Consider the following 12757-nt stretch of genomic DNA (forward strand, 5'->3'; position numbering starts at 1 on the left):
CTCCTGCTTGCTCCCTGACCTCACCCAGCTGGGCAGAGGAGAGGGGGGCATCAAAACCTGGAGGGGTAGGGGGAAATTTGCCCCTCTCAAAAAAATGAAGAAAACACCAGATTTCATCACTCTCAAGAAATTTCTGGAACATGAATAGTCACAACCATACAGTCACATAGGAAACACTGCTCACCCCCCCTCGCCCCCCCTCCACCCACACCCAATTTGTTTTTATTTCTTTGCCGTCAGGTTGCCTTAACCATTTCGATGGCTTAGGAGGCTAAGCCGCCAAGCGCAAGCTTTTGATTTGAAAGGGGACTGCATCCCCTTTTCAAAGGAGCCTGCTCCCTAGGGCAACCACATCACACTGCTGATTTGCTGCAGTGGAGACCGCAGCGCGTACAATATGCCCTCCCCCCTCCGCCTGTGCTGCTTACAGCATCAGTCCGGAGCCGAGCAGGGAGACGGGAGCGATACCCGCTAACCCACCCATGCTCGGGAATGCCTGACTGGTAACGCAGTGCCTCCGACGAAAGGACCGGCAATTCCTCAGCTCTCCGAGATGCAAGCCAGTGCCGATTCCACCAAGATGGACTGTCTTTGGAGCAACTGGAAATGTCAGGGTATTCTATCTATTCTAGTGTTGCATGCTAGAAGGACTGCATGTCAGAGGAGGCGAAGGCAGGATCCGTCCATTTTTGCATTGTTCACCTGTGGGCCTTTGCATGCTGTTTTCTCTCCCTCCCCGTGAAGCTTTTCTTTGGGGGGTAATTTAAGAAAGAAAGATAAAAAGCCATAAAGTCTGTTCTTTGAATGTATTTCTCCCATCTCCAGCTGTCTTACCCTGAAAGCATCCAGGATACAGGACCTTCCTTCCCACCTTACAACTCATTCCCAAAGCATCTGCCCTTGCTGTTAGCTCATCCCTGACTTTCTCTGTCGGGCTGCCGCTGGCATGATTTCATCCCTTTCGGGCTTTAGGAAAGCTGGGTGACGGTGTATTTGTGCCTGCTCGGGCTCGCGAGGGTTCGAGGCGGTTGCGTTGGGTGCCTCGGTGCATCCTGCCCACGGACACACCCATAGCGAGGGCTTAGCCTAGCGTCGACACAAAGAAAACGCAGCTTCGGCAAGAAGTGCAATAGCACCGAGGCGGCCGCGGCATTGCCACCCACTTCGTACTTTGCTGTAGGATTGCTTTAAAAAAAAAAAACATTATCCCTTCGTTGTGCTTTCAAGCACTCTGCTGAGCCGTTCGGGGGCAAAATATAGGGATGATGTTGTCTTGCTGCCGAGCAGGCAAGGGGAACAATAGCATCTCCCTTTTGGGCTTATTTTCAGCTTATTTTGAGTGGGTCAGTGTCTGCGCTGGGTGGGGCTGGCTACCTTCCCGGGCGCCTCGGACAGCTTTTCAGCCATTTTTAGTCGACTTCACACTTCCCAGCCAGCATCCAGCCTTTGTTTTGATAAAGGACAGTCTATGTGAGGCTGCTCGGTAGGCAGATTAGAGGGAGAAAAGCTAGCGGCTGATCCTGCTGGGCAGGCTGCTGTCTGCTTCGGGCAGGCTTTGTTTGAACGTATTTTTTAATTTTAAGGTGCATGTTTATGCTGAATAGACAGTACATGATGTTTATGCTCTCAACAGGGTCTAGCATCATCTCATTAAAGGGTCCAGGATGCTTGCAGAAATAGTTTCATAAACGCAGCTCAGTGTAACAGAAGCCAGGAAACCTTCCTAAAGTGTTTTTTTTTGGGGGGGGGAGGGCAGGGGGAGATCTTTCAGACAGACACTTGTCTCTAGGGAGCTTGATATTTTTGCAGTCTTAATTCAGCACCTAATTGTATTTATGATCTGAGGGTTTTGTAAGGGAAGACGAGTAGCTGGAAAGTAAACATGCACCTGTTAAATGCCAGCCTCCAGCAGCTCGGGCTTTCCACACCTTAATCAAGGGCTAGGGTTTTCTATAGGATTGCACGATTCGTTAAGCTTATATGGGAGAGCCAAAACCAAACTTCAGGGTCTTTTCATCTGAGCTTTGCAGATAAACTTCCTTGTTAGCTGGGGTTTGGGGTTTTTGTTTGTTTTGTTTCCAAAAAGGCTCAATATTTTGCTGATCCTTATAGAAACATTAATTTGCTGAGTCAGATTGCTGAACCACCTGTATTTAGAAGCAAACTAAATATTTTCCCTCTTCATCAGAAAAAAAAAATATTCCTTCATAAATTAAAAAAGGGGGAAATAACAAAAAGCACGTTGCTATTGTTTAATTAATAATTAATAATAATAGTAGGCTTTCTCTCCTTCTGTTCTCTCCTTTTTGAAGCCAAGAGGTAGATTTGCTGAAAATGAAATGACACAACATGTCCCATGCTGATTTGAAAAAAACCCCAGATCTGAAAAAATCAACGCAGCTAAAATAAATCGCTTGCCTCACTTCCACATCATTTGCATATCTTCTTCTTTTTCTTGGGTGGTGCTTTATGATTCAAAAATGATCCTGCAGAAAACATGAAATAATCATAGAATATTATTTCTGTCAGGAAAATTCTTTGATCAGTCCCAGATAATACAGAAGGAATTTAAAATTCAGAAGAATGAAGACTAAAGACTTGATTCATTGATTCTTTTAATATCTATTATTCATGTAGTCTCTGTCTCAACCCAGAATATCAGTTTTATGAAAACCTGGAGTTGTATAATTTTGCCAACTACATTATCAATGGAATTATGGTTCCTCCCTGAAAACTCTGGAATATGTCTGTGAACGTAACAGATGCAGACACAAACGTCAGTAAATACAGAGCATATTTTTACTGAAATTATGGAAAAACAATGTTGAGGTTAACATAAGTTTTAATTAATAAACAGTCAAGCCTGCAACTAGCTGTATCATTGGTTTGCTCTTATAGCACTTATAATCGGTGTAAAATTGGGTGGGGATCTTGAGAAGCTGCAGGGACAGTTCGTGAAGCTTTGGCTTTGCCCCGCTAAATCTACATACTGTTACTTTCCTTGCAATGAAGCAATTGATGCCGCTATATATGTTTAGAAATATTGCAATGTGTTTTACCTATCCATCCTGCAGGTACAGCATGATTATGTCAATGGTAGACCACGATACAGCCCCTCGGGAGAGTGGGAGAGTAATTCGCCCCTGCTGGGCACATACTTCATTCAAAATATTATCATAGGCGGCTTTGGGGAATTGCAGCTGACTTCCACACCCAAGTCATCTTTCGCACTGGAAGGTGATGCATTTGAAGTAGGCTGGGATGGAGCCATGCATAATGCATGAGCGTGCGGAGAAACACCTCCGGCTGGGCATGCTGGTTGATGTGGGCCTTCGTGTAACAACGCGTAGCCAGTGCCAGCCGTGTGACGCAGCGCAGTGCGCAGTTCCCAGAGGGGAGCTGCGGGATGAGGTGTGCCTCCAGGTTTGGGTGGTGGAGCAGGTCTCTGTGCCTTCCCCAGGGACTCGGCCCAGCTCGGCAGGACTCATCCCCATGCCTTGCTGGAGAGGTCTCTCTGGATTAGGAAAGTCTTTGCACCCCAGCTTGGTGGAGCTATTTGATGTCAGTACACTGGTCCTCATGAGTATTCCCTCTTCCACTATTTCTTCTACGTGCCAGCTCTTGGGTGGTCATAAGTGACATGCTTGTTCCTGCAGCTTCAACCTTCTGCAAGACTTATTAAAAAAGAAAATCTGAAAGATCCAGAGAAAAAGGCCTGTGAACCATTCATAGAAATGATCCTAAGTATTATCCACATTATAATTATAACTTAATGTGGAAAAGGACTGCAGACTTCATCAAATCCATCTAGCTGACGTAACTCTGCTGGGACTGGAGTTATTGAGTAGCATTTTCTTGGCAGCTGTTTCCAGAGAACCAGCTTCCTTGCTTGATTGATATATCAGTTGGTCTCCAAAGGGTGCTGAGAAGCTGCACCAACTATTCATGGCACCATTCCCCACTTTAAGACTGATAAAGAAGTTCAATGGCAATAATATGGATGCATGCTATTAATCTATAATCTTATTGACAGTTCTGAAGTCTGTCTAATTACAGCTATTATGAGAATATAACTTCAGCCCGTTGGTACCTTCAGTGCTTTCCTGAAAATATTGTGGGCTGAACTCTCAGCTGGGATCCACTTGTCTTGCTCAAATGAGCTCTCCCTCTTTTCAGCAGCTAAAGATCTGTCCCAGTAGTTGGTTCTTATGTTGGACCTTGGTAGAGCTAAAATCTTGGAACCAAGTCATCATCTGATGTAACCAATTTAGCTAACAGTTTTACAAAACTACACTAACTTATGAGGAATTGACTTCCTAGTTTCATAGTTGATTTCCTGTAAAATTTGAAGGAAATTTGTCAAGATTTTTTTTCCACCTCCAGATTTGCTTTCATTTTTTGTAACTGCTGCAGAAATTGTATCCGCCCTTCCTCAAGTACATTCCTGTTGATGGCGATACGATGACAAGATCAAGAGCTTAAAGTTAGAGGACAAACTCTCTTAGACGAGCTTCACATTGTTCAACTGCCAACCATCCCAACAAACACCTTGACCTAGGTGGTATCAAAAAATCATGAGATTTCAATAGCTCTGCTGAAATGTGCTCCGCACACCTGCTGTGCCATGTCTGAATGTATTTTTTTTTTCTTTCCTTTTAAGAATAGACAGACAATATTCTTTCATTGCCAGAACAAGGAGAAAATTTCCCAAAAGTAAGATTATTTTAAGGTATTCCCTGAGGAGTAATTTGAACTCTAGCAAGGGGGTGATGATGGGGCAGTGGTTGAAGGCAACATTGGAGGGCTGCTTTTGCTTTCATTAGGTCTCTGGGAAGTGAGTTTTGGACAGGCTTTTTTGATATCAGAAGGGATACTCTCTCCACATGATATTTAATTTTCACAAATAGCATAGGTCTGAGCCATTCATTTTGAAAATGTGCAGATTTTCAAATGTTTGGATAGAGTTTGGAAGGGTCCAGGTCTGTTATTTTGGTCCAGGAGCATCTCAGGAAAATCTTAACATTTCCATAGCATTATGTGCATTCAGGGACTGCATTCGGGGACTCTGCTTGGTCTCCTTGGTTTCTGCTCTCTTAAGGTGAGAGCAAAAACATCCTCCATAGAAACTGGCCAAGGCAGATAATGATATGGTTTGATGAGCAGGAGGTGTGTGGAGGAGGCTTTCTCCTGACGCTATGTTGAATCCTGGTCTTAAAGCATCTCTCATGTGAAAATGATAATAACAATAACAACAACAACAACAACAACAATAACAATAACAATAACAATAATAATAATAATAATAATAATAATAATAATGCTAAATAATACTACAATAGACTTGTGTGCGGCATGGTTGTAGGGCTGATTTTTTATTGCCAATCCTCTTCTGTCTACCCAAGCCCACTCTGGTGCCTCACACAAGGCAATCAATACTTTTTTGCTCACCCCTTGACCTTGCAGATGGAGTAGGATATAACGTGGAGGGCATCCTATATCAAGACTTTCCTTTTCCCTGGTCCTATTCCTGCTCCAGGTCTCCGCTCATCACAGTTCGGGGACCAAGAAGGTCTGAACTTTCAAGTTGAGTCTTGGGACAGGTGAATGATAAAGATACAAAGCTGAACTGAGGACAGGAAGTTAATGGACAAAGTGTGTACAAGAGGTAGAAGAAGTATGGAGAGATCCCTCAAGGCTGGAGATAAAGGATAAAGAGAGATGCCTCATGAAACAGCACAGATATTCTGTCTTGGCTCTGCTGTTAATCACAGCAGTCTCCTGAAGGCACCAGACTGCTCATTAAATGGTGTATCCATCTGTATTACATTTGAATCAGATCTGTTGTGGGGAGGGCAGCAATGGCCACATTGGATCCTTCACTGGAGGGAAGAGGGAAAGCCTGATCCTGCAGCCTGTGGTTAAAGCTACAAACTGGAATTTCTTTGAGCGTGAGCAATATTTACTTCTATTCAAAGACTTAGAGCTTTGTTGCATTTGTTGTCAAATATTGTTGTGACAATGTTATAAACAAGATTGCCCTTCTTAAATTATGTTTCCTGATCTTTTCACTGCCAGTAGGTCTGAGAAATGACTTATGAAGTCATTTATATTTATGAAGTCATAATATTACACTGTATACAGAATTAAAGGCTGTGTGTAGACAGGTTTTTCTCACTTCTCATTAATACTAATATTACACAGGGAATAAAGCTGTACAACCTATTGATTTTACCTCCTAAGGAGGCCCAATGGGACCTCCATTGTGGGGAGGGCAGCTTGATTGCATCCAAGGGTGTTATTAGTATGCTGAGGAGCATATAACCTTTTATTCGATCATCAAGGCCCATGGGTCTCATTTGAAGGCTGGATGCAAGGGTTTTGCACACACTTTTTGTACTGACTTCCATGTAAATGCTGCTTGATGCATGTTCATTTTTCATACAGTTATTGCAGTAGAGGAAAAACTTGCAAAGTCAGAAGGAGAGAACAGAGGTTTTCAGAGGAAGGGAGGGAGAAGCTGTGGAAGATGTGAATTGTCCAGTCTTTGCTCAGTTGATCTTCATTAGTTTTCATCTTAAAATGCTTTCTTTGAGACATGGAATGGAAATATCCCCGTTTCTCTTACAAAAGTATTTTTCAAAAACATAACCACGCAGGAGTCTGAAGGTGGGGGGACATTTTAGCTACAAGTTGGTTTGGATCCTCTATTCTTCCTCTGGGATCTCTGCTCAGGAGCCTTGGGCTGCAGCTGCCCCACACCATCATGCTTCTGGGGACCACGTAAACCACCAGAGCCCAGTCCTCATGTTTCTACTAGGTCCTGAGGAGAATGGATTCCGGAGCACCACTACTTAGTCCAACTCAGCTGTCTCAAGTCATTCACCCCTTGCCTCCAGCACTGCCCTCTCCAGCCCCCAGGACTGTCTTCTGTCTTTTTTGATGCCAAATATTGAGGAGCAGAAACATTTTCTGCTGAAAGCCATGATGAGAGCTGGGAGAGCTTTCAGGCACTGTACTCAGGAGCAATTCCTTGCTGGCACAAGCATTGCACGCTGCTGCTGTTACTTACATTTGTGAGGTTACTTTTAGCTTGCCTCGCAAACATGGGTATTTACCAGCTGCTCATATTAACAAGTGGTTGCTTGTGTCATAGAGTTTACCTTTGTGCATCGTTAGTCTGGGGATTGGCCCCAAATGGAGGACTCGCGTTAGTTCAATGAGATGAAATTATACCATAAAGTATAGCTGAAACACTGATTTGGCACCCTTGAAAACTTCTTCTTTCAAATAGAAGGCTACTTGAGTTACATTTTACAAGTTTTGCTTCCAGTTAAAAAAAACAGGCAGATGATACTTTCAGATAAATAGCGCATCAGATGTGCTTCTCCAGAAAAATTCTTCAAAGGCAGTTGCAGTGACCTGCATCACTTCTGTCTTAGAGATGGCTGGCAAGTCCTACTTAATAAATACAAATACTTTTGAGTCTGAGGCAGTTCTGGCAAAACCCAGAGTCCTTTTATACCTCCACAAATGAGCCAGAGCTCTGGTATGTTGTACTGGAAAGAGTGCAAAGTGACCGACGCTGCTTCCCTCCTTCCAGGAAGCTAAAGGGAGATCATGGAAAGCTACAGCTGAACAGCTTCTGCATGTTAATGGGCATGGTCAGGGTTTTACAGTTGGGATTTTCAAAATAGAAGGAACCCAAACCTCAGCGAAGCCGAGGCTGATTTCAGTGCCTGTTTTCCAAAACCCTGTTTGCAAATCCTAGCTGCAAACCTTAGGTGGTCTGAAGTTGGCATTTTGGCTCTCAGAAGTGTATCTTGCTTAGCCAGGCAAATTGACCCACTGTCCAATTGCACGCGCATCACATATCAACAGGCTCACGTGGCAGCAGCCTCCTGCTTCATGCATATTCAGCGTGTGTTGCTCAGAATCATGCCATTGTAGTTGGGTCTGGGCTGTGCCGTGCACACACACACACACAGATGCACACATGCTGTCTGCAACACACCTAGCACTTGCAGGATCCTTGACCACACTAGGACCTTTTATTCCTTCCCTATGGGGCAATTTTTCACTAAGTATTGACCAAAGCATTTAATTATTATGTCATTAACTCATGCTGTGAGGGATCCCCTCTCCTCTAATTTACCTGGGGAACACTGTACCCTTGTAAGAGCCGGACTCAAAGTCTGTCTCAGCCTGGCCGAGCATGGGGCCAGCACGTGCTGGCAAGTGGTTCTGCAGAGAGATGTGTGCACGAAGGTGTGCAGCTCCAGCTCAGCTCCTGGCCCTGCCATCCTCATACTCACTGCATCCCCATGTGCTGAGGAGGCTGGTCTGAGCCTGGGTGGTCGTCTCTTCAGCATGCGAAGGAAGGGGTGCAGGCATGAACAGGCAGCTATCCTTCATCAAAGACTCAGGCCACCATTTGTATTTTGTGACCTGTTGAAGGGGCAGTAAACCTATGGGGTCAGCAAGTGTTTGAGGGAGTTGTTTATGGTCTTCATCAGTTTTTTTTATGAATATAGGATGAGATGAAACTCAAAGCAGACGTATAAATGTGGTGGGCAACCTCATCTTTCATTTTCATTCCTGTTCAGAATAAAAAAAGGGTGTGGAGGGGATTGATGCACCCAGTCCTGGGTTCACCTGATGGCAAAGGAGCAGATTTCTCATGGCTTTGCCCCTTGGTATCTATTTGCAATGCCAGACACCGATGTGACAGGTACTTTTGCTCTGGCGTAAACAGTTACAGGAGAAAAAGGCACCCTGAGGAAGCCAGGCAAAGGATCCCAGCTAGGGGATTCTGCATCCAGTATGCTTCTGACTGCTTTTAAGAGAGATTTGTTTATGTAAGGAAATGTAGGACAAAAATAATATAAAAAGCCTTTAAAATGACTGAAGCTGCAACTGAAAGAGCAAACATGGCTCTGACACATAGCTCAGGTGATTTCAGCAGCATTTAAATTGCAGGGGAACAGATACAGCTCAAATCACTGAGGCCCGTTGGCAAAAAAAGTGCTTTCTCCAGGGGAGCACACGGGCCATGGCTGGACCCCACAAGTCTCCACTGATTTCTAGCTCTGAACTCTCCTGCTCCCCCTTCCCAAGGAGCTGTGAGGTTCACCTCCCTCCTGCACTCCCTTTTGCAAGGTGGTTCGGCTCACCCCCTTCTCCCTAAGGGAGAGAAGGAGGAATGCCTGTGGGAGCAGCCAATCCCGCCCGAACAGCTGGACACGGCAGCAGTGCCGCAGCTCCCCGTCCCTGTGAGGGAGACGAGGAGAAGGCAGATTTGGTTCCTGCCCTTGAAAATCCTAACTGACCTACTGCAGGCTGTGGGTAGGGGGTTGTGTGTGTCCCCAGGCTGGACCTGTGCACTGGGACAGCCATGTAAAAATCATTCAACTCATATCTCCCTCCTCTGTGCTGAGATTTTCCACCTAGCAGTTGGCACATATTTCTTCCATGCACATGGGAATATTTGCCTCAGGTCTAAAAGACACAGGATGCCTCTCTCCCAATCTCATTTGGCTGGTGAAAGAGGCCAGCTGCCTTTTCATCTCCTCTCTCGCGCCTGCACATATCCCCAGAACTGTGTCATTTGGCCTCTGTCCATCTTGCTCTGAGTTGTGGCAAGACTTCCCTTACCTGATACAGCTTAGTAAATATCCCAATCATTTCATGGCAGAAAGGGGCAGGTTTCAGGATATACACACACCTGGTCAAGTCTGTCTTGAGTCATTCAGTATCTTCCTTGTTGAGGGAAATGAGAAAATGCAGTTTGGCATCTCTCGGCGTGAGAATACAGCCCACTTCCAGTCTGCAGGAATATGAGGCAGAAGATCCTAGAAAGAAAGAGAGAGGGCTTAGTTGCTCATTTTGGGCATTATCATCAATTGGCATTAACTCAGGGAACTCTACTGAAGTGGGCTTTTGTATTTTTTGGCTCAGCTGTCATTTGTTTGCCTGTCTACTGCCTGCGTCCCAGGTAGTGTTTTCCCCTGGTGTGTGGCCTTTTTCTTTCATCAGCAGATGATGTTCCACATACAGCATCCTCAGCTAGCTCACCTGTGCTCATTTAATTTAACGTGAAGATATTGTGTGATAGAAAATTTAAGTATCTCAAAAAGTGTGATTTGCAGAAATTTCCGATACTGTCCTTTGACAGAGGAATTTTTAAGCATAAAAATGAGCAGGCTGTGAATAATACCTCCTGTCCAAATGCTTGCTGGTGAAAGCGCACCAGTTGCTGTGCTGTGCTGCAGGATTTTGCAGCACTTGACTGGAAAAGAGTATGAAAAATGGTAAAAACTGCACACTTGTGTTCAGGATGCCATTTTGTAAGGATGGTTTGCGAGTCGCATACTCCAGCACCTCAAAACTGTGAGCAATCGGTGGAGCTCCAGCTGCCTGCATCAATACAGCTGGGTCTGCTGCTAAACTCCCTGACATAGGCGCATGCTCTGACTATGTTGTAACTGCATTTTGGAGCATCCCCTAGTCCATGCCCCTGGGTTTCTGCAGGAAGGAGAACTGGGCGTATATCTGGAAAGACTCTGGCCTGGTCCCTGCTTTGTAGAGTCAGCATCCAGGACCCCAGCATGTACCAACAAGATCCCCATCCCTTGGCTTCCAAGCAGTCCATAGATCTATTCATGCATGCTCATGGTCACAGGTCCAGTGCTGAATGCTGACACTTAAAGATATGAAAGAGTTATTATATTGTGTATATTGATGGAGAATATAGTAGGATGTGAATGTTGCATGAAGAGAAAAGACCTCAGTAATACAATAGCAATTTTTGCATTCAAGCCCATCACTTTGAAAAACAATGCTAATATGTGTAATAGTAATGAGTAATATAGCTCATTGACTCAAGGCAAACATGCCATGGCGACTCACAATTTTTGGAGATTAGATGATAAGAACTACTAGGGTGGATTAATTTTGTTTCTTTTTGTATTTGTGAATTTTTTTTTGACAGATTGCAGCTTTCCTGAATTTACTCTTTGTTCAGAATGATTTGACAAGTGGCATCTATGAAATCTGTTTAGCTGGTGGTGTGTTCAAGCTGTTCATGAGGACTTGTGCAGTGTGTGCAATTAAAGCTGTTCTGTTTAGATTGTCATGAGCATGTTCTTTGGTTGGATGAAGAATCCTCTCAGAAACAGGCTATCGGTGTAAAGAAATTAGACTCACCTTTGTGGACTGGATATTCAGCAATCGTTTCATAAAATTTTGCTTTTATAGTGACTATTCCTGATGGTAAGATTGTTTGCTGGAGGTGTTGGAATAAACTATACAAACTGGGTGAAAAACACTGTCAAAATTAACTCCTTTACAAATGTGAAAATACATTGGTTGAAAATGTTTTTCTGCACTTGCTGTGTTCTAACTAACAACTCCCATGGATCTAGACAAGGAAAATTATCTAACAAGCAGAAAGTTTCTTTTTAATATTTCTGAGATGGTTGGATTTGCAGTAGCAAAAGGGATTTATTCTGTATTTTAAGGTCCCATCTGAAAAATGGTTTCCTACCCATGTAACTATTAAGCGGTGGTAAAACCAGGAGTCTTTTCCTTTCTCAAAACAGGAAATAACAAAATCATATTGTCAAACCTTTGAATGGGAAGGTGGTTTATTGTGGCTAACCCCAAACTTTCTCAATCATTTATCAACAACCCAAACTTGAAAATGCTTTGATCAAGCATTTGGCATTTGGACTTGTGACAAAAAAACAATCCAGAGTTTCCAGGGTAAGTAAATGCAAACTAGGGTGAAAACTTGCCATACAACCGTAGCAACAACACAAACCCCAGCTTGCATTTGCCTTGCTGCTGCAAGAGACCCACCGTGCTGCAGCTGGAGGTATTTATCCCTCTTATCTAACCCAGCCACAGACACGTGAAATACAAGGATTTCAAGTAGGTCATCGGTTGTCATTTCCTCAGTGTGTTGCTGAAGTCACTCCTCTGCTTCTGTTGAGAAGTCCCTGTTGATGCTGATGTGAACAGGAGCATCACTTCTCCCTGTACCCTCCTGCAAGGACTCCAAGCATCGCAGTGGCCATGGTGGCCATCCTCGACGCCCTTCCAGCTCCTGCCTTTAACATGTTGGTCTTCTCTCCCCAGCTATCGACCTGTTGTACTGGCGTGACATCAAGCAGACAGGGATCGTGTTTGGCAGCCTCCTGTTGCTGCTCTTCTCCCTGACCCAGTTCAGCGTTGTCAGCGTCGTGGCCTACCTGGCCCTCGCCGGCCTCTCGGCCACCATTAGCTTCAGAATCTACAAATCGGTCCTACAGGCCGTGCAGAAGACAGACGAGGGCCACCCCTTCAAGTGAGTGCTTTGCAGTCATGGCCAGGGGCCGTTTATCTTGCAAAGGATCCATTCCCAGTGGCAATTCACGTTTCTTTAGCTGCCGCTTTTGTACTGGATAAAATTCTTTTCTTGCTCATAACAGGGGAAATAATTTTTTTCTGTTGTCCAGCGTCTCCAGAGCTGTAAGGCTGTATTGGCTCAGATCCTGGGGGGAAAAAAAACCACAAAAGCCATCGTTCTCTGAGACATGGGAATTTTTTTCCTGAAATTCGAAAGATCCAGAAAATTTTAAGCGAACAGAGAAAAAGAGTTTCATTAGAGCTAATGATAATACAGTATCTCTGCAAGCAGGAAGAGTATTGTTTCTGGGCACACTCTATTGGGCATAGAAGGAAACTATTTATATCTTTTCTCCAGCACTGCTTGGCTGTG

The 12757-nt window shown here is 44.4% G+C and overlaps 1 protein-coding gene across 2 annotated transcripts in view; it reads left to right on the forward strand.

Moving 5' to 3' along the window:
* RTN1 (reticulon 1) overlaps nt 1-12757 on the forward strand; it is a 123635-nt gene that overhangs the window by 106135 nt on the left and 4743 nt on the right. Inside the window, exons 1-2 of one of the 2 annotated variants that reach the window (XM_076345657.1) lie at nt 260-614; nt 12136-12343. In XM_076345657.1, coding sequence (XP_076201772.1) covers nt 554-614; nt 12136-12343 — 269 coding nt within the window. In that variant the 5' untranslated portion in view covers nt 260-553. Of the gene's footprint in view, nt 1-259; nt 615-12135; nt 12344-12757 lie in introns of those variants that run through there. The other variant, XM_076345656.1, reaches the window with a different exon arrangement.

Source organism: Aptenodytes patagonicus, chromosome 7, assembly GCF_965638725.1.
Source record: "Aptenodytes patagonicus chromosome 7, bAptPat1.pri.cur, whole genome shotgun sequence".
In the NCBI taxonomy this organism is placed as follows: domain Eukaryota; kingdom Metazoa; phylum Chordata; class Aves; order Sphenisciformes; family Spheniscidae; genus Aptenodytes; species Aptenodytes patagonicus.